Source organism: Bombina bombina, chromosome 3 (assembly GCF_027579735.1).
Source record: "Bombina bombina isolate aBomBom1 chromosome 3, aBomBom1.pri, whole genome shotgun sequence".
In the NCBI taxonomy this organism is placed as follows: domain Eukaryota; kingdom Metazoa; phylum Chordata; class Amphibia; order Anura; family Bombinatoridae; genus Bombina; species Bombina bombina.
The window spans coordinates 864147875-864168646 of NC_069501.1; the positions used below are offsets into that span (position 1 = coordinate 864147875).

Sequence of the window (20772 nt, forward strand, 5' to 3'; positions counted from 1 at the left end):
ATCAATTTTGTTACAAATTTGGTATCATCGGCAAACAAGCAAACCTTCCCCTGATGCCCACTACCAATATCACTTATGAACATGTTAAACAAAATAGGCCCAAGAACTGACCCTTGGGAATAACACTAGTAAGTGTCCCCTCATTTAAATGTACTCCATTAATTGAAACTCTTTGCCTTCTATCCTTAAAGGAACAGAAAGCCCCTAATGTAATTTGTGATTCAGATAAAACATACAATTTTAAACAACTTTTAAAGAAAAGGAGCCGAAAAGGCCTCAGCCAATAGATTCTGATCAAGGTCTGTATAAGGAAGAGGAAGCCTCTGCAGTATTGACATTTACAGTATGGGTGACACTCCAGGAGATAAAATGGATCATTGGGAACATATTCAAGCTGAGAAAAGTTTACAGAACATTTTTCTTTTAGAAGGACTCTAAAGACCTTGTATTTATAAGATATTTCTGTTGTCTTGCTATAGAATAACATATGAGCCAAGTCTAAAGCGTTTTAATACAAATTAACATATTGTTTGCTGCATTTGTAAATAGCGCATTTCTTTCTAATGGTAGTGAGAGTCCACAGCCCTTTCTTTTGGAAATTACATCAGAAGTGTGGGGGACGGGGACACAGTAGCCGGTGAAGCTACCTCCCTGAAATGAGTTTGCCAACTCCTTGAAATCTAGTTTTTGCAGGCTGGGATGTGTGCATTTTGCATTTTCTAACAGTACATAAGGGAATTGCAGTTGTAGCAATTGAGAGGAGTAACAAATGTGTATGTATAATTTGATGTACATTTTTAAACTATGTAAGTTTTATGGAGAATATGTTGTTTTCCTGCTTTCTACAGTCAATATATAGTGTAACTTTGCATTCTAAAGCTCTGGTGTTGACAATAAACAGTGCTGCCCCAAAGGGCTCTTCAATCTATGTAGTTTTCCCTGTAAACTAATGATTAAATGACTGTTTATGAAGTGTCACAGGTAAAAAAGGAATGAGTCAACAAAAGAATTCAGGCCAGGAAAACAGAAAGGGAAAATGAAATAATAAATCTCTTTAAAATGTCCTTGTCACTTGATGTATGCAAATATAATTGTTTATACACAGTACAAAAAAAGTCGCAATGTTCTTACTCACATGTTTAAAAGTCAGGTAATACCTTCCCCCACTCCCTGGGATATTTTTTTTATCATTATACGTTGCATTAATGCAACAGCACCAAAGACTGGGGCACTCAAACTATTCTATATGGAGAGTGACGGTCACTTATGGTGGCATTGGCCACAGGCCACATTACAATATATTCACACTTATGTTAAAGGCAACACCTTAAACATCATTGACTATGCTGGAAACTTTACTACCCAAATTTGTTTCATCTCTGTCCTGAAGACCAACTCTTGTAGATAAAGATTTGAATTATGCTTTACCCTGTCATACTATACTATAAGTGTGCAGTACAATACAGGAGTGCAAGATATGCTTAGTAAATACCTGCAATTTTTATCCCTCAATATATTCATAAAAATTCTGAACGTTCTGTATAGTTCACAAATAGAAAATAATATCTGACAAATTAACATCCCTCTCTCAAATATACACATGATATTTAAATTATATTTTATCATAGAAATATTACGGTTGCTAAAAAAATGTGTATTTTGCTTAAAGGACCAGTAAATACAGTAGATTTGCATAATCAACAAATGCATGGTAAAAAGACATTGCAATAGCACTTCGTCTGAACTTCCTCACCCCCTGTATCATGTGACAGCCATCAGCCAATCACAAATGCATATACGTATATATTCTGTAAATTCTTGCACATGCTCCGTAGGAGTTGTTGAATCAAAAAGTGTAAATTTAAAAAGACTGTGCACATTTTGTTAATGGAAGTACATTGGAAAGTTGTTTAAAATTGCATGCTCTATCTAAATCATGAAAGTTTAATTTTGACTTGAGTGTCCTGTTAATTAATATTGATTAAGGGATAATACTGTATCTAGTTCTCTATTACTATCTATCTATCTATCTATCTATCTATCTATCTATCTATCTATCTATCATCAAATCTATATGTCTTAATTGTCTACAATGGAAAGAGTCCACAGCTGCATTCATTACTTTTGGGAAATTACCTCCTCCTGGTGGCCAGGTTCTAAAGACACCCCAGCCAAAGGCTTAAATACTCCTCCCAGTTCCCTCATCCCCCAGTCATTTTTTGCCTTTCGTCCCAGGAGATTGGCAGAAAAGTGTCAGAAGTTTTCGATAGTCTCTTATGAAGGATAGTACTCTTCGGCATGGGACTGGAGATTTAAGTAGTCCTGTCAGCTTCTCAGTGAGAGCATGGGTGAAAGTTAGAGTTTCGAGATCCAGGGAGAGTCTTTCTGCGAAACCATCCCGACTCATATTAACAGCTCCACAAGCAATCAGCGTTGATGAGTTTCGCTGCCTGCTTTTTTCTCTCAAGTCCATGGCAGAGGCAACACTACTATCTGTCACACTTGAAGGGCAGTGTTCCTGTTCCATGGCGTAGATTACGGTAAGATCGTTTTATTTTACTTTCATCATGGATGTATTGTAATTTCAACTGTTTATCTGAGAGGGGCTACAACCTTTAGGGGATAACTTTAACATAGGGTCTCAGTGAGGCTCCTTTTTGTATCTAGGAACCAAGGGTTAATATCTCCTGAGGGGGATTATTGAATAGGGGGGTTTATAATCATGTATGTTATGTGATTCTGTCTGCTACTGTGTAGTGTTGCTTCGGATCATTGCTATTTTGGAACATAACGGCCTATATCTAGTGATGCAGCCTTTTCGGTCGGACGCAATTTTGCATGGGCTGCATGGTTTACCTTGTGACCCCATTTCCGTTTTCCTGACTGCGTGGCGACGGAGAAATCCTGGTCCACTGGTGTCTGGCTCTCTGGAGGTGACAGTGTCCCAGTTATGAAGGATTCTTGAAGACGGATGTCTCTGATTCAGACTCCACTTCTTGCGAATAATATGAATTGGCCCGGGTGATACATGCCTATCAGTTATGTTCCGAATGCCGTTTTCGAGTGCTCTGTTCTTCGGGATTGGGGAATCGGGTGCCCACTGAGCCATCCGTCTCTGGGGATGCTATTTCTCATGAGATGAGTTCCCTACCATCAACTCTTACAACGCATGCAGGTAACCCAAACGCTTCTTATCCTTTTTAGGGAGTGTGGCCTGTTCCCACCGGAGGTTACGACATGGATCCGCATGAACATATCTTTGTCGCTGGTGCATCTGCACCTCCCGGGAGTGTGCTTACGATATTGTCCGTGTTTCGTTAACCGGGGCTCGTCAGGCATGGGATCGCCGGGTCCAGTTCAGCCTTTCTGGGGGAGCGACTGCCCCTGAGGCCTCAGGGGGTCAACCTTTGGGGATGGTGTTTCTTTTTGTCCTGGCGGAGGTATGTTGCGTTTTTCATTATAGACTGGCGTGCCTTTGTGTCCTACTAAGGCACATTTTTGGCGTTGCTGGAGGATCTCACTCTTAATGGGTCTGGGGATTCTCAGTCTTACTCTTCGATTGGCTTGCATATATAGACATAAGGGGATGAAGTAATCTTCTTATAGTCTTTGTTATTTGTGTATCCTTTTCCAGTTCTGAGCGTGGAAGTCTTGGACCCCTGTTGGGCTGGTCCTGCGGGTCTGTCCGTTCTTCCTGGACGATAACCTACGGGTTGCCTTATCTTTTATTTTCATCTTGTGACAATGATTTTTATTTGGTTTAAAACTCATGTTGTAGTGTAATGTTTCCTTCAGGAACATTCCTCTCTGGAATTGATAAAAACAGTTCAAAATCCAGCACTTCAACCCTTGGATGTGTGCATACTGCTAAGGGATTACTGCAAAAATCCCACAAGTAATGAAGCACAAAAATTGCAGCAGCACCACTTTTCCTCTTTCAAAGAATCTCTTTATTTCCATTTATTTTGAACCTGCTCCCTTGATGTGGAAATAAAGAGATTCTTTGAAAGAGGAAAAGGGTTGCTACTGCAATTTTTGTGCTTCTCTGTAATTGATACTCGCGATTTTGTGGTCGCTCTGTTTACAAAAGTCTGTTTGACTGTTCTTTATCCCTCCATCATCGGGGGAGACTCTGTGGCCTTGCCAGTGCTGGGGCCCTTGGTCCTGACTGGGTACAAATCCTTCTGTCTTTGAGGCCTAGTTCAGACACATGGCACCTTTTTATGTCCCGTGAGGGCGTCTAGTTATCACAATATGATTTGTGTGATTGTCTTGTTTTACAAGCTTCAACTAGCATCCTGAGGAGACTTGAGAGTCCGTGGTTGCTTAGGGGCATGGAGGATTAGTTCAGTCATCATTCGCCTTTCAATCTAGTGGGGACTCTGTTGAGATCCGCGGTGACATGCTCAGTCGTTTCCGAAATTTTCGGGAATTAGAGTGTTCCTTCCTGTTGTGGGTTAAAGGCTTGGAGGATTTAGGTCCTTCATACTGCCGTTCTTATGGTTTTGCCTTTCATGGTCTCTTTGGAAGTGTCCTTTTAGGACTTGTTCCTTTTAGAGGTTCTCTTCCTTTGGGTCCAGACTTTCTGGATTTCGTCCGGTTTTTCTGTCAGCTTTGGCCGCTTCATTAGGAAGTGAAGGCCGTGAGGCTCTGTCTTCCATCGGGAGTTAGTCGTCTCCATATCAGGGGCGATAGGAGGTGTTGTCTCTCTTTTTCCAAGCTTTTTGCTTAGGGGATGTTTTTCTGCATGGGTTCGGGATGCCTTGCATTCTTCTCCCTTGGGTGTGGTCCTCTGGAACATTAATCTGAGAGGATTATGGAGACTCGTCTTTTTTTCTACTTTCTTTCGGGTGACTCTGGTCTCATTTTGATTTCCCTTAGTGCTGCCCTTGGGGGCCTTTGGACTCCAGAGAAATTGCTTAATTGGTCGTGGCTTAGTACCTTGCTGGGGGGGGGTGTTGACCTCTGGCTAAGGGTGTTCTCTTCCCTTTGGGCTGGGAATTACGAGTGAGTCCTGTACCCGTTCTCCGGGTTTCCCGGTTCTCATCCCCTGTGAGTTCTGATTGCTTCAGACGGGTATCTTGTGTTCCCTGAGGGAGTTGTTCGTTCCAGGACAATTCTTGGTCCTGGGTCCAGAGTTCTTGTCCTGGATCCTTCTTGGATGTCTGGAGACTTATGATCCGGTGGACTGGTTCGGGACGACCTAGTTTTTTTCAGGGACCCTATGTTGCGACATAGGGGCTAGCTCATTGGGCTTACAAGCAGGTAGGCCGGAGTTCTCATCCACCTTCGGGTACTGGTTATAAACTTTAAGGCCTGACTTGTCCTATGGACGGAGTGTGCTCCTCTATGGGGAGATTTTTTTTGTTGGGTCAACAGTGGTGCCTGATCAAAACACAGACCGAATGAAAAATCCTCCATACTATGGATTCATGTCTTGTAGACATGTACGCTGTTCTTATCTGTGCCCTTCCCTTTGGAGGGGATAGTTTATCTTCCTTATGAGTTAGGGTTTCCTCTCTCTGGAGTGTCTTTGTCCTGCCCTGTGTATAGGAGGTTGGATCAGGTGGCTTATTTCTGTAAGGGACAGAATCTGCTGCTCTGTGGGCTCTGTTCCACCTGCTAGTTGTGACAGGTCTTCCTACGGATCTATTGCAATTTTCTCTATTCCAGGTCCTAGGGGGTTCTCCTTGGGAGTGCCTTATTTTGGAGGAGTGGATTAAGTTGGCACCCAAGCTCTGTTGGGGTGGGTGAGTTCCCCCTTTTTTCTTCCATTCCCTGGGGACTTGTGGTTGGGGTCTTTCTGTCCCCCTGTCTATCAGACATGTCTGTCGCTTGGGCTGGTCTGGTGTTGGAGCAGGAGCTGAGATCTGTTGCTCTGCTATTTCGTCCTCGTCATTTGAGGTACAGTAAGCTTTTTTAAGGTTTCTCCTTTCTCCACATTCAGGATTTGTGGGAAGGACTGGTGGCTCTTAGATAGCCTGCAACGTTATCCACTGGTTAGTGGATACTTAGCAATCTGAAGGATCCTATCTTCAGCTGCTTTCTTCTTGCCCTGTAAGTATTACGTTTCAGAGTCATTCTTCGATCACTGCAGTGTGCAGTGTTTTTGCTTCAGAAGTTGTTCCTCAGACCTATCTGAGCTTGCTACACAAGGTTTCGTTCTGAATATTTTGGTATTCTGAGATACTTTTTGCGACTTGGGGACCTTCGTTTTCAGTTGCTTTCTAGAGTGCGGTTGCACTGTGTTAGGGGAAGATCCTCTCTGTTTCAGACTCCTGGCCTTATTACGTGGTTTTTGTATTTCTGGGGTCTGGGCGTTGCCTCCCCTTGTTTCTATGAGACTGGTTGGGTCTCTGTTAGCCTGACCCGGTTTCTCGGGTTTTTGCTCTGTGTTTTTATTTAGGACTCGTTGTGCCCTTTTTAGGTTTTTTTTTCTGAAGTTCCTTATGCTAGCTGGAAGCTAGCTCAGCATACTAATGCACTGTGGCTACTCTGAACTGTAGCAAACCGAGGGTTGCAAGTTCGATCCCCGGCGAGGTCTACTCAGCCTTTCCTCCTTTTGTGGTTGATAAAATGAGCAGCGCCTTGACCTTCTTAAGGGGGATTAGCTGTGCTTTACAAGTACAATCATGTTTTCTCCGTGCCTTTTCTTCTTTGTGGAAGAATACGGTAGTTTGTTCCCTTTCTTTAGTAAGGGGTGTGTTGTTTGGAGGCCAACTGCTGGGGACAGTGTCTCTCGGAGGCTGTTGACTCAGTCGAGTCTAGTTTCTGCGGTCTCTAGCTAGGCTATGGACTATCTGTGGGTCAGTGTCCTTGGGCCTTTTCCTTTTTTCAAAGTTGTTTTCTTTTCTTCAGATGGAAAGAGTCCCCAGCTCCCCGCCCGTATTTTTTCTGTGGATCGTCTGTTATTTTTGTTCTTTTGGCACCTTTTCACCCTGATATTTCTTCTACTGTTCTTTGTTCCTCGGCAGAATGACTGGGGGATGAGGGAAGTGGGAGGAGTATTTAAGCCTTTAGCTGGGGTGTCTTTGCCTCCTCCTGGTGGCCAGGTTCTAATTTCCCAAAAGTAATGAATGCAGCTGTGGACTCTTTCCATCGGAAGAAAATAAACTTTTCAGGTAAGCATAATTTTAGTTATTTCATCCAATGCTGAGATTCCACAAGATATCACATGTAAATTAAACTCCAGTCCACCAGAAGGAGACAAAAACTCTCCTAAACACCAAAGCTTAAATTCCTCCCACTCTCACTGAATCCTCTATCAAATATTTAGGCTTCAAATGGAATGAGTTAAAATTTGAAGTACTGATCTACTTGTCATTGATAGGGGTTCTCTAACCGATCCGAGACCCATTTCTTCCTCAGAGTGCCTATGAAGGACAGAGGTTAAGACAGGAATTTTTATCCTGGTAGTGAAAATATTTTCTCAGTGTGGAAATATTACAGGACTCCCAGGTGAAATGCAGAGTTATCTGCCAATTCCCTGATGTTGTCAGTAGCTTAGGTAAGCACAGTAGAAGAAGGTACTGACAAGTTACTACTATGCACTTTAACAGCCCACCGGCTATAAGCATGAACATGAACACATAATTCACATAGTATGTGGACATATACTGATACACTACAAAATGTATATAGGTGTTATAAGGCACTTATTTACACCCGCTTGTGTGAAAATCCAGATTTTGGTTTTTAAAGCTCACTGGTAGTGCAGGTATTCTAAGGGTTAACCTTTTATGCACGTTCTCCTGTCTTTTTTCCCCTTTGCTTTCTTCTTCTCTGCTTGTCCACTTTTCTGGACTTGCTGCTGGGATTATTTGATTATCATAAGGAGCAGGTAGGCACCTCAGTACAAAGCTTATGTGTAGAGGTCGTATTTCGATAGTTTTGACAAGCTGTTTTGGTTTTTCTCAAATTGCTCCTTCGCATTCTTATTTTGTAGTGCTGGGGCTAAATACCTGTAAATTGTGAGGGCGCGGGATGTCTACTTAACCGAAGGCTATACCGCCTTGTTGATTCTCAAAGTGACAGTACCAATAAATAAACTTTTTGTCTCTGAGCCAAATGTCTCTCAGGATGATGCTGTTCAGGCAATGCCACAGTTTTCTCCTCAAACATCCCAAGCCTTATTGGCGTCTCATACAGTGCCCTGCGGTTCCTCTCAGTCTCCTGGAGGAGATTATTTGCCTGCAGAAATTGCTGATTAGGTATCTGCGGCATTAGCTGCTTTTCCTATGCTAAAGGGAAAACGCAAGAGGAAAATTAGAGATTCAGATAGTAAGGTTTCTGTCCCAGCCTCTGCTACTCAGGTTGCCCTTCCTCATAAGTCTGATGAGGAGGATACATCGGTAGCCTCTGAGGGTGAAATCTCAGATTCAGACAGTATAATTCCTTCATCTGATGATAAAGTAGTATCCTTCAGATTTAAGCTTGAACACCTTTGTGTATTGTTAAATGAGGTTTTAGCTACTTTTGACGATTCCGATACTCCTTTCGTGGTAAACCCTATGAAATCTAGTAAACTTAATAATTACTATGATGTTCCTTCCACTGTGGAAGTGTTTCCTGTTCTAGACCGTGCTACAGAGATTATTTTACAGGAATGGGAGAAGCCAGGGATACCTTTTTCCCCCTCTCCTTTCTTTAAAAAGATGTTTCCTGTCGCTGACTCCATTAAAGATTCATGGCACACAGTGCCTAAAGTAGAAGGGGGCATTTCTACTCTGGCTAAAAGAACTACTATTCCTATAGAGGATCCTGGACAAAAAGCTGGAGGCTTATTTGAAGAAGATGTATGTTCATAAATTTCTTCAATTGCTACCTGCAGTTTGTATTGCCACTGTTTCAAGTGCAGCATCTTATTGGTACGACACCTTGTATGATTCACTTCAAGTAGAGACTCCTTTGGAGGAGATCCAAGACAGGATTAAGGCTCTTAAGCTAGCCAACTCATTTATTTCTGATGCTACCATAGAAGTTATTAAACTGGGAGCCAAGATATCTGGCTTTGTTGTTGCTGAAATCTTGGTTAGCGGGTGTTAGCTTCTGGCGCTTCCTTACAAGGGTAAGACCTTGTTTGGACCTGGTCTGGCAGCAATAATTTCTGATATTACTGGTGGAAAAGGGTCTTTTCTGTCACAAGACAAGAAGAATAGACCTAAAGGACGTCAAAGTATTTTTCATTCCTTTCATAACTTCAAAGGAAAGTCTTAATCTCCCCCTTTCAAGCAGTACCAGCCCAAGTCTTCTTGGAGACCCAACCAGTCTTGCAACAAGGGGAAGCAATCTAAGAAAACCGCAGCTGAGTTTAAATCGGCATGAAGGGTTTGCCCCGATCCGGTATCGGATCAAGTGGGGGCAGATTTTCTCTGTTTTATCAAGCATGGATATGAGATGTTCCAGATCCCTGAGCTGTGGACATAGTATCTCAGGGTTACAAAATAGAATTCAAGACTTTTCCTCCCAGAGGCAGGTTCCACCTCTCAAGATTATCTGCAGACCAAATAAGAAGAGAGGCATATTGGTTCAGGCCCATCTTTTCAACAAGCAAAATCTTGTTGTCTTGTCTACGTTCCCATGGTTGGAAAGTGAATCTGGAAAAGAGTTCCCTTGTTCCAGCTACAAGGGTGGTTTTCTTAGGGACCATAATAGATTCCTTATCTATGAAAAGTTTTTTTGACGGAGGTCAGAAAATCCAAAATTCTCTCCTCTTGCATCTCTCTACAGTCTACTGTTTGGCCATCAGTGGCTCAATGTATGGAGGTAATTGGTCTGATGGTAGCTTTCATGGACATCATTCCCTTTGCTCAATTCCATTTGAGAGCTCTGCAGTTTTACATGCTCAGACAATAGAAAGGGGACCATTTTGATCTGTCTCAGAGGATAGATCTAGATCAGTCGACAATAGACTCTCTCCCGTGGTGGTTTTCTCAGGAGCATCTGTCTCGTGGCACATGCTCCGTAGACCTTACTAGGTTATTGTAACCACGGACGCCAGCCTGCTGGGCTGGGGACTAGTCTGGGACTCATTAAAGGCGCAGGGACTATGGACTTGGGAGGAGTCTGCTCTCCCCATAAATATCTTGGAGTTGAGAGCGATTTACAGTGCTTTGATGGCTTGGCCTCAGTTTTCCTTAGCCTGGTTTATCAGGTTCCAGTCGGACAATATCACCTCAGGGGCTTACATCAACCACCAGGGAGGAACTTGGAGTTCCTTAGCCATGGAGGAGGTGACTTGGATTGTTCAGTGGGCAGAAGCTCACAATTGCTGTCTTTCTGCCATGGACAACTGGGAAGCGGACTTCCTGAGCAGACAGACATTTCATCCCGGGAGTGGGCTCTCCATCCGGAGTTGTACTCCAGGTTAACCCTCAAATGGGGGATGCCGAAGTTGGATCTGATGGCATCTCGGCAGAATGCCAAGCTTCCAAGGTTTGGTTCAAGGTCGCCCTGATAGATGCTCTGGCCGTTCCTTGGGATTTCATATCTGCTTGGGGATTGAACGCTTAGTTCTGTCTAAGCATGGTTTTTCTGAGTGGGTCATTGAGACCATAATTCAGGCTTGCAAGTCTGTTACTAGAAATATTTACCATAAGGTATTTGCGTAAATACCTTTATTGGTGCAAATCCAATGGCTTCTCTTGGAGTAGGGTCAGGATTCCTAGGATTTTGTCTTTTCTCCAGTAAGGTCTGGAGAAAGGATTGTCAGCCAGTTCTCTAAAGGGTCAGATTTCTGCATTATCTATTTTGTTGCATAAGCATCTGGCGAATGTGCCAGATGTTCAATCCTTTTGTCAGACTCTGGTCAGAATCAGGCCTGTGTTAAAGTCTGTTGCTCCTCCTTGGAGCCTTAACCTTGTTCTTAAAGTTTTGCAGCAGGTTCCGTTTGAGCCATTACATTCCATAGATATTAAGTTGTTATCTTGGAAGGTTTTGTTTCTTATTGCTATTTCTACTGCTTGGAGAGTCTCGGAACTCAGCTTTGCAGTGTGATTCACCTTACCTTATTTCTCATGCTGATAAGGCGGTTCTTCGTACTAAAGTAGGATTTCTCCCTAAAGTCGTTTCAGATATATTAATCAGGAAATTGTTGTTCCTTCTCTATGTCCTAATACTTCTTTTCATAAGGAACATTTGTTACACAACTTGGATGTTGTGCATGCTCTAAAATTCTTCCTTTAGGCGACTAAGGATTTTCACCAGTCCTTTGCCCTGTTTGTTTGTATCTCTGGAAAGCGTAAAGGTCAGAAAGCTACTTCTCTATAATTTGTTTTGCTTATGAGACCTCCTCATACGGCTCATTCCACGAGGGCTGTCTCCTCTTCTTGAGCTTTCAAAAATGAGGCTTCCGTGGAACAGATTTGCAAGGCTACAACTTAGTCCTCTCTGCATACTTTTAACAAATTTGATACTTTTGCCTCGGCTGAGGCTTCTTTTGGGAGAAAGGTTCTTCAAGCGGTGGTGCCTTCTGTTTAGGTCTGCCTGTCTTGTTCTCCCTCCCTTTTCATTCTGTGTCCTCTAGCTTGGGTATTGGTTCCCACTAGTAATTGATGACATTGTGGACTCTCCATATCTTAGGAAAGAAAACAAAATTTATGCTTACCTGATAAATGTATTTATTTCCAGATATTGAGAGTCCACGACCCTACCTGACTGGGGATTATCGGTAGGGGAGTGACACTTAACAGCTTTGCTGTGGTGCTCTTTGCCTCCTCCTGCTGGCCAGCAGTGATAATCCCACTTGTAATTGATGACATTGTGGACACCCCATATCTAGAAATAAATAAATTTATCAGGTAAGCATAAATTTAGTTTTTCTGTCAAATTTCAGTTTTGTCTATTTCCATTAGCCAATCACAAATGCATAGACGTATATTCAGTGAATTCTTGCACATGCACAGTAGGAGCTGGTTACTCAAAAAGTGTAAATATAAAAAGACTGCACATTGTGTTAATTGAAGTAAATTGGAAAGTTATTTAAAATCGCGTGCTCTATCTGAATCATAAAAGTTAAATTTTTACTTGAGTGTCCCTTTAGTTCATAAGGCGTACCTTGTTGCGGAGAAGACTCCACCTGAACGCATTACTTCTCCTTCCACTAGAGAAGTTGCCACATCTTGGTCCTTCCGTAATGAGGCTTCCAAAGTACAGATTTGTAAGGCAGCTACTTTGTCCTATTTGCATATTTTGCCAAGAATGTATCACTTTGTATGCCTCTTCAGATGCCGCTTTTGGCAGGAAAGTTCTGACGGCCGTAGTGCCTGATCAGTAACATACAGTATCTGCCTTAACTGTTTACCCCCTCCCCCATTACATGGAGATTTGTGGACTTCACTGCTTGGGTGTAGATTCCTACATTTGATGTCTTGTGAACTCTTAACACCTCATGAAAGAAAAAAATAATGCCTATATGAGAAATTCATTTATTTCTTCATGGTGAGAGTCCATGAGCACTGCCCTTTCTTTTACACAGTTACCCTCAGTACTTGTTTTGTACTTCATATGTCCTGCTTTTCTGTTTTCATCCATCTTCTTGGCCAAGTATATTATGACTGATGATTCAGGGAGACTGGGGGGTATTTAGTGCTGTTATAAAGCTGTATTCCTGTATTTTCCACCAAAAAAACAAAACAAAAAAGTAATAAAAACTGTATAGTTACACAATTCCAGGAGAACCTTATTTTATTTTAAATGTCCTAAAGATTTACTTGTCTTTCAAATATTATATTTTATAAAAGTAAACATAAAGGGCTAGATTACAAGTGGAGCACTATTTAACGTGCACCTGTAAAGGGGCAAATTTGGCTGGTTAATGCACCTGTGAGCGTGCCGGAGCACTTTGTGCTTAGCGCAATTAACCGGAGGTCAGACCTCTTGTTAATTTAAAAAATGTCCCCAATTGCCCCAAAATAAAGTGGACAGTTCCTTTTTTTAAATAAAAAATATGAGCATCTTTATTTTTTTTTAAAATAACTGCACAAAGCATTTATTTTACTGAAAAGTGCCTTTACACGTAATCTAGACCAAAATGTTTAAATTGTAATTTTTCTAGGCTCTAATAATGTTTACAAGAGTGTTGGTTTGGACTGTAACACATTGACAAATATACAATAGCTGTAATAAGTGGGATAATTATGTTTTCAAGAAATCGGGAAATCAGAACAAAACTAGGTTAAGCATTTTCTTCAGTTTTAGTTTTAATGTTGTTGTTTTTTTTCATCTTTCCTTTTTTAGTTGGCTTAATTCCTTATTTGTGCTTGGACACAAACGGAAGCTTGAAGAGGATGATATGTACAATGTTCTCCCAGAAGATAGTTCAGAGAGACTTGGAGAAGAGCTTCAGTGGTAAGGTTCACATTTATTGATGTAAAATTTGTGGTACATTTTTATAGGTGTACCATAGCAGCATTGGTTGAGAGGTACTTCCTGCATATGCTACCTGAGCATTAGCAGGAAGTACCTATAAGCTAATTATCATTATTAGGAAGTGCACAAATAATAATGATAATAATAATAGTATGTTCTACAACCACCAAAAAACACCCATGCTAAATAGTTTCTAAATTTTTTCCTGAGTTTAGAAATACCCAATGTTTACATGTTCTTTGCTTTTTTTGCAAGTTATAGGGCAATAAGTACAAGTCGCACTTTGCTATTTCCAAACCACTTTTTTTTTCAAAATTAGCACTAGTTACATTGGGACACTGATATCTTTCAGGAATCTCTGAATATCCATTCACATGTATATATTTTTATTTAGAAGACATACCAAAGTATTGATCTAGGCCCATTTTGGTATATTTCATACCACCATTTCACCGCCAAATGCGATCAAATAAAAAAAATTGTTCACTTTTTCACAATTTTTTTCACAAACTTTAGGTTTCTCACTGAAATTATTTGCAAACAACTTGTGCAATTGTGGCACAAATGGTTGTAAATGCTTCTCTGGGGTCCCCTTTGTTCATAAATAGCAGACATATATGGTTTTTGCATTTTTTTTTGGTAATTAGAAGGCCGCTAAATGCCACTGCGCACCACACGTGTATTATGCCCAGCAGGGGAGGGGTTAAATAGGGAGCATGTAGGGAGCTTCTAGGGTTAATTTTAGCTATAGTTTAGTGTAGTAGACAACCCCAAGAATTGATCTAGGCCCATCTTGGTATATTTCATGCCACCATTTCACCGCCAAATGCGATCAAATAAAAAAACAATTGTTCACTTTTTCACAATTTTAGGTTTCTCACTGAAATTATTGACAAACAACTTGTGCAATTATGGCACAAATGGTTGTAAAAGCTTCTCTGGGATCCCCTTTGTTCAAAAATAGCAGACATATATGGCTTTGGCATTGCTTTTTGGTAATTAGAAGGCCACGAAATGTCACTGTGCCCAACACGTGTATTATGCCCAGCAGTGAAGGGGTTAATTAGTGAGCTTGTAGGGAGCTTGTAGGGTTAAGTTTAGCTTTAGTGTAGTGTAGTAGACAACCCAAAGTATTGATCTAAGCCCATTTTGGTATATTTCATGCCACCATTTCCCCGCCAAATGCGAACAAATAAAAAAAAATTTCTTTCATGTAATTAGCAAGAGTCCTTGAGCTAGTGACGTATGGGATATACATTCCTACCAGGAGGGGCAAAGTTTCCCAAACCTCAAAATGCCTATAAATACACCCCTCACCACACCTACAAATCAGTTTTTACAAACTTTGCCTCCTATGGAGGTGGTGAAGTAAGTTTGTGCTAGATTCTACGTTGATATGCGCTCCGCAGCAGGTTGGAGCCCGGTTTTCCTCTCAGCGTGCAGTGAATGTCAGAGGGATGTGAGGAGAGTATTGCCTATTTGAATTCAATGATCTCCTTCTACGGGGTCTATTTCATAGGTTCTCTGTTATCGGTCGTAGAGATTCATCTCTTACCTCCCTTTTCAGATCGACGATATACTCTTATATATACCATTACCTCTACTGATTCTCGTTTCAGTACTGGTTTGGCTTTCTACTACATGTAGATGAGTGTCCTGGGGTAAGTAAGTCTTATTTTCTGTGACACTCTAAGCTATGGTTGGGCACTTTTATATAAAGTTCTAAATATATGTATTCAAACATTTATTTGCCTTGACTCAGGATGTTCAACGTTCCTTATTTCAGACAGTCAGTTTCATATTTGGGATAATGCATATGAATAAATCAATTTTTTTCTTACCTTAAAATTTGACTTTTTTTCCTGTGGGCTGTTAGGCTCGCGGGGGCTGAAAATGCTTCATTTTATTACGTCATTCTTGGCGCAGACTTTTTTGGCGCAAAAAGTTTTTTCTGTTTCCGGCGTCATACGTGTCGCCGGAAGTTGCGTCATTTTTGACGTTTTTTTTTGCGCCAAAAGTGTCGGCGTTCCGGATGTGGCGTCATTTTTGGCGCCAAAAGCATTTAGGCGCCAAATAATGTGGGCGTCTTTTTTGGCGCTAAAAAATATGGGCGTCACTATTGTCTCCACATTATTTAAGTCTCATTATTTATTGCTTCTGGTTGCTAGAAGCTTGTTCACTGGCATTTTTTCCCATTCCTGAAACTGTCATTTAAGGAATTTGATCAATTTTGCTTTATATGTTGTTTTTTCTATTACATATTGCAAGATGTCCCAGATTGACACTGAGTCAGAAGATACTTCTGGAAAAACGCTGCCTGGTGCTGGATCTACCAAAGTTAAGTGTATCTGTTGTAAACTTGTGGTATATGTTCCTCCAGCTGTTGTTTGTAATGAATGTCATGACAAACTTGTTAATGCAGATAATATTTCCTTTAGTAATGTTACATTACCTGTTGTGGTTCCATCAACATCTAATACTCAGAATGTTCCTGTTAACATAAGAGATTTTGATTCTAAATCTATTAAGAAGGCTATGTCTGTTATTCCCCCTTCTAGTAAACGTAAAAGGTCTTTTAAAACTTCTCATTTTTCAGATGAATTTTTAAATGAACATCATCATTCTGATTCTGATAGTGGTTCCTCTGGTTCAGAGGATTCTGTCTCAGAGGTTGATGCTGATAAATCTTCATATTTATTCAAAATGGAATTTATTCGTTCTTTACTTAAAGAGGTCTTAATTGCATTAGAAATAGAGGATTCTGGTCCTCTTGATACTAAATCTAAACGTTTAAAGGTTTTTAAATCTCCTGTAGTTATTCCAGAAGTTTTTCCTGTCCCTGATGCTATTTCTGAAGTAATCTCCAGGGAATGGAATAATTTGGGTAATTCATTTACTCCTTCTAAACGTTTTAAGCAATTATATCCTGTGCCATCTGACAGATTAGAATTTTGGGACAAAATCCCTAAGGTTGATGGGGCTGTCTCTACTCTTGCTAAACGTACTACTATTCCTACGGCAGATAGTACTTCCTTTAAGGATCCTTTAGATAGGAAGATTGAATCCTTTCTAAGAAAAGCTTACTTATGTTCAGGTAATCTTCTTAGACCTGCTATATCTTTAGCGGATGTTGCTGCAGCTTCAACTTTTAGGTTAGAAGCTTTAGCGCAACAAGTAACAGATCATAACTCTCATAGCATTGTTAATCTTCTTCAACATGCTAATAACTTTTTTTGTGATGCCATCTTTGATATCATTAGAGTTGATGTCAAGTATATGTCTCTAGCTATTTTAGCTAGAAGAGCTTTATGGCTTAAAACTTGGAATGCTGATATGTCTTCTAAGTCAACTTTGCTTTCCCTTTCTTTCCAGGGTAATAAATTATTTGGTTCTCAGTTGGATTCTATTATCTCAACTGTTACTGGAGGGAAAGGAACTTTTTTACCACAGGATAAAAAATCTAAAGGTAAATTTAGGTCTAATAATCGTTTTCGTTCCTTTCGTCACAATAAGGAACAAAAGCCTGATCCTTCGCCCTCAGGAGCGGTATCAGTTTGGAAACCATCTCCAGTCTGGAATAAATCCAAGCCTTTTAGAAAACCAAAGCCAGCTCCCAAGTCCACATGAAGGTGCGGCCCTCAATCCAGCCCAGCTGGTAGGGGGCAGATTACGATTTTTCAAACAAATTTGGATCAATTCAATTCACAATCTTTGGATTCAAAACATTGTTACAGAAGGGTACAGAATTGGCTTCAAGATAAGGCCTCTTGCAAAGAGATTTTTTCTTTCCCGTGTCCCAGTAAATCCAGCGAAGGCTCAATTTCTGAAATGTGTTTCAGATCTAGAGTTGGCTGGAGTAATTATGCCAGTTCCAGTTCTGGAACAGGGGCTGGGGTTTTATTCAAATCTCTTCATTGTATCAAAGAAGGAGAATTCCTTCAGACCAGTTCTGGATCTAAAAATATTGAATCGTTATGTAAGGATACCAACATTCAAAATGGTAACTATAAGGACTATTCTGCCTTTTGTTCAGCAAGGGCATTATATGTCCACAATAGATTTACAGGATGCATATCTGCACATTCCGATTCATCCAGATCACTATCAGTTTCTGAGATTCTCTTTCCTAGACAAGCATTACCAGTTTGTGGCTCTGCCGTTTGGCCTAGCAACAGCTCCAAGGATTTTTACAAAGGTTCTCGATGCCCTTCTGTCTGTAATCAGAGAACAGGGTATTGTGGTATTTCCTTATTTGGACGATATCTTGGTACTTGCTCAGTCTTCACATTTAGCAGAATCTCATACGAATCGACTTGTGTTGTTTCTTCAAGATCATGGTTGGAGGATCAATTTACCGAAAAGTTCATTGATTCCTCAAACAAGGGTTACCTTTTTAGGTTTCCAGATAGATTCAGTGTCCATGACTCTGTCTCTGACAGACAAGAGACGCCTAAAATTGATCTCAGCTTGTCGAAACCTTCAATCACAATCATTCCCTTTGGTAACCTTATGCATGGAAATTCTAGGTCTTATGACTGCTGCATCGGACGCGATCCCCTTTGCTCGTTTTCACATGCGACCTCTTCAGCTCTGTATGCTGAACCAGTGGTGCAGGGATTACACAGATATCTCAATTAATATCTTTACAACCGATTGTACGACACTCTCTGACGTGGTGGACAGACCACCATCGTTTAGTTCAGGGGGCTTCTTTTGTTCTTCCGACCTGGACTGTAATTTCAACAGATGCAAGTCTGACAGGTTGGGGAGCTGTTTGGGGGTCTCTGACAGCACAAGGGGTTTGGAAATCTCAGGAGGTGAGATTACCAATCAATATTTTGGAACTCCGTGCAATTTTCAGAGCTCTTCAGTCATGGCCTCTTCTAAAGAGAGAATCGTTCATTTGTTTTCAGACAGACAATGTTACAACTGTGGCATACATCAATCATCAAGGAGGGACTCACAGTCCTCTGGCTATGAAAGAAGTATCTCGAATACTGGTATGGGCGGAATCCAGCTCCTGTCTAGTTTCTGCGGTTCACATCCCAGGTATAGACAATTGGGAAGCGGATTATCTCAGTCGCCAAACGTTACATCCGGGCGAATGGTCTCTTCACCCAGAGGTATTTCTTCAGATTGTTCAAATGTGGGGACTTCCAGAAATAGATCTGATGGCTTCTCATCTAAACAAGAAACTTCCCAGATATCTGTCCAGATCCAGGGATCCTCAAGCGGAAGCAGTGGATGCATTGTCACTTCCTTGGAAGTATCATCCTGCCTATATCTTTCCGCCTCTAGTTCTTCTTCCAAGAGTAATCTCCAAGATTCTGAAGGAATGCTCGTTTGTTCTGCTGGTGGCTCCAGCATGGCCTCACAGGTTTTGGTATGCGGATCTTGTCCGGGTGGCCTCTTGCCAACCGTGGACTCTTCCGTTAAGACCAGACCTTCTGTCTCAAAGTCCTTTTTTCCATCAGGATCTCAAATCCTTAAATTTAAAGGTATGGAGATTGAACGCTTGATTCTTAGTTAAAGAGGTTTCTCTGACTCTGTGATTAATACTATGTGACAGGCTCATAAATCTGTATCTAGGAAGATATATTATAGAGTCTGGAAGACTTACATTTCTTGGTGTCTTTCTCATCACTTTTCCTGGCATTCTTTTAGAATTCCGAGAATTTTACAGTTTCTTCAGGATGGTTTGGATAAAGGTTTGTCTGCAAGTTCCTTGAAAGGACAAATCTCTGCTCTTTCTGTTCTTTTTCATAGAAAGATTGCTAATCTTCCTGATATTCATTGTTTTGTACAAGCTTTGGTTCGTATAAAACCTGTCATTAAGTCAATTTCTCCTCCTTGGAGTTTGAATTTGGTTCTGGGGGCTCTTCAAGCTCCTCCGTTTGAACCTATGCATTCATTAGACATTAAATTACTTTCTTGGAAAGTTTTGTTTCTTTTGGCCATCTCTTCTGCTAGAAGAGTTTCTGAATTATCTGCTCTTTCTTGTGAGTCTCCTTTTCTGATTTTTCATCAGGATAAGGCGGTGTTGCGAACTTCTTTTACATTTTTACCTAAGGTTGTGAATTCTAACAACATTAGTAGAGAAATTGTGGTTCCTTCATTATGTCCTAATCCTAAGAATTCTAAGGAGAGATCATTGCATTCTTTGGATGTAGTTAGAGCTTTGAAATATTATGTTGAAGCTACTAAGAATTTCCGAAAGACTTCTAGTCTATTTGTTATCTTTTCCGGTTCTAGGAAAGGTCAGAAGGCCTCTTGCATACTTTTACTAAATTCTACCATTTTGATGTGTTTTCTTCTTCTGAAGCAGTTTTTGGTAGAAAAGTACTTCAGGCAGCTGTTTCAGTTTGATTCTTCTGCTTATAATTTCAGTTTTTTTCATTATAAGATTTAAACTTTATTTTGGGTGTGGATTATTTTCAGCGGAATTGGCTGTCTCTATTCTATCCCTCCCTCTCTAGTGACTCTTGCGTGGAAGATCCACATCTTGGGTAGTCATTATCCCATACGTCACTAGCTCATGGACTCTTGCTAATTACATGAAAGAAAACATAATTTATGTAAGAACTTACCTGATAAATTCATTTCTTTCATATTAGCAAGAGTCCATGAGGCCCACCCTTTTTTTGTGGTGGTTTGAATTTTTTTGTATAAAGCACAATTATTCCAATTCCTTATTTTTTATGCTTTCACACTTTTTTTCTTATCACCCCACTTCTTGGCTATACGTTAAACTGATTTGTGGGTGTGGTGAGGGGTGTATTTATAGGCATTTTGAGGTTTGGGAAACTTTGCCCCTCCTGGTAGGAATGTATATCCCATACGTCACTAGCTCATGGACTCTTGCTAATATGAAAGAAATGAATTTATCAGGTAAGTTCTTACATAAATTATGTTTTTTCACTTTTTCACAAACTTTAGTTTTCTCACTGAAATTATTTTCAATTATGGCACAAATGGTTGTAAATGCTTCTCAGGGATCCCCTTTGTTCAGAAATAGCAGACATATATGGCGTTGGCGTTGCTTTTTGGTAATTAGAAGGCCACGAAATGCCGCTGCGAATCACACGTGTATTATTCCCAGCAGTGAAGGGGTTAATTAGGTAGCTTGTAGGGAGCTTGCAGGGTTAATTTTAGCTTTAGTTTAGAGATCAGCCTCCCGCCTGACACATCAGACCCCCTGATCATTCCCAAACAGTGCTCTTCCCTCTCCCACCCCACAATTGTCCCCTCCATCTTAAGTACTGGCAGAAAGTCTGCCAGTACTAAAATAAAAGGTATTTTTAAAAAAAAAAAGTATATTTTTTATAGCATATTTACATATGCTGATGTGTAGGATTCCCCCCTTAGCCCCCAACCTCCCTGATCCCCCCAAACAGCTCTCTAACC

The 20772-nt window shown here is 40.8% G+C and overlaps 1 protein-coding gene across 1 annotated transcript in view; it reads left to right on the forward strand.

The window, feature by feature from the left end:
* Positions 1–20772, forward strand: part of ABCC4 (ATP binding cassette subfamily C member 4) — a 994138-nt gene that overhangs the window by 170706 nt on the left and 802660 nt on the right. The window contains exon 2 of the mRNA XM_053707839.1: positions 13237–13347. Within this exon, the coding sequence (XP_053563814.1) occupies positions 13237–13347 (111 nt within the window). The remainder of the gene's footprint in view (positions 1–13236; positions 13348–20772) is intronic.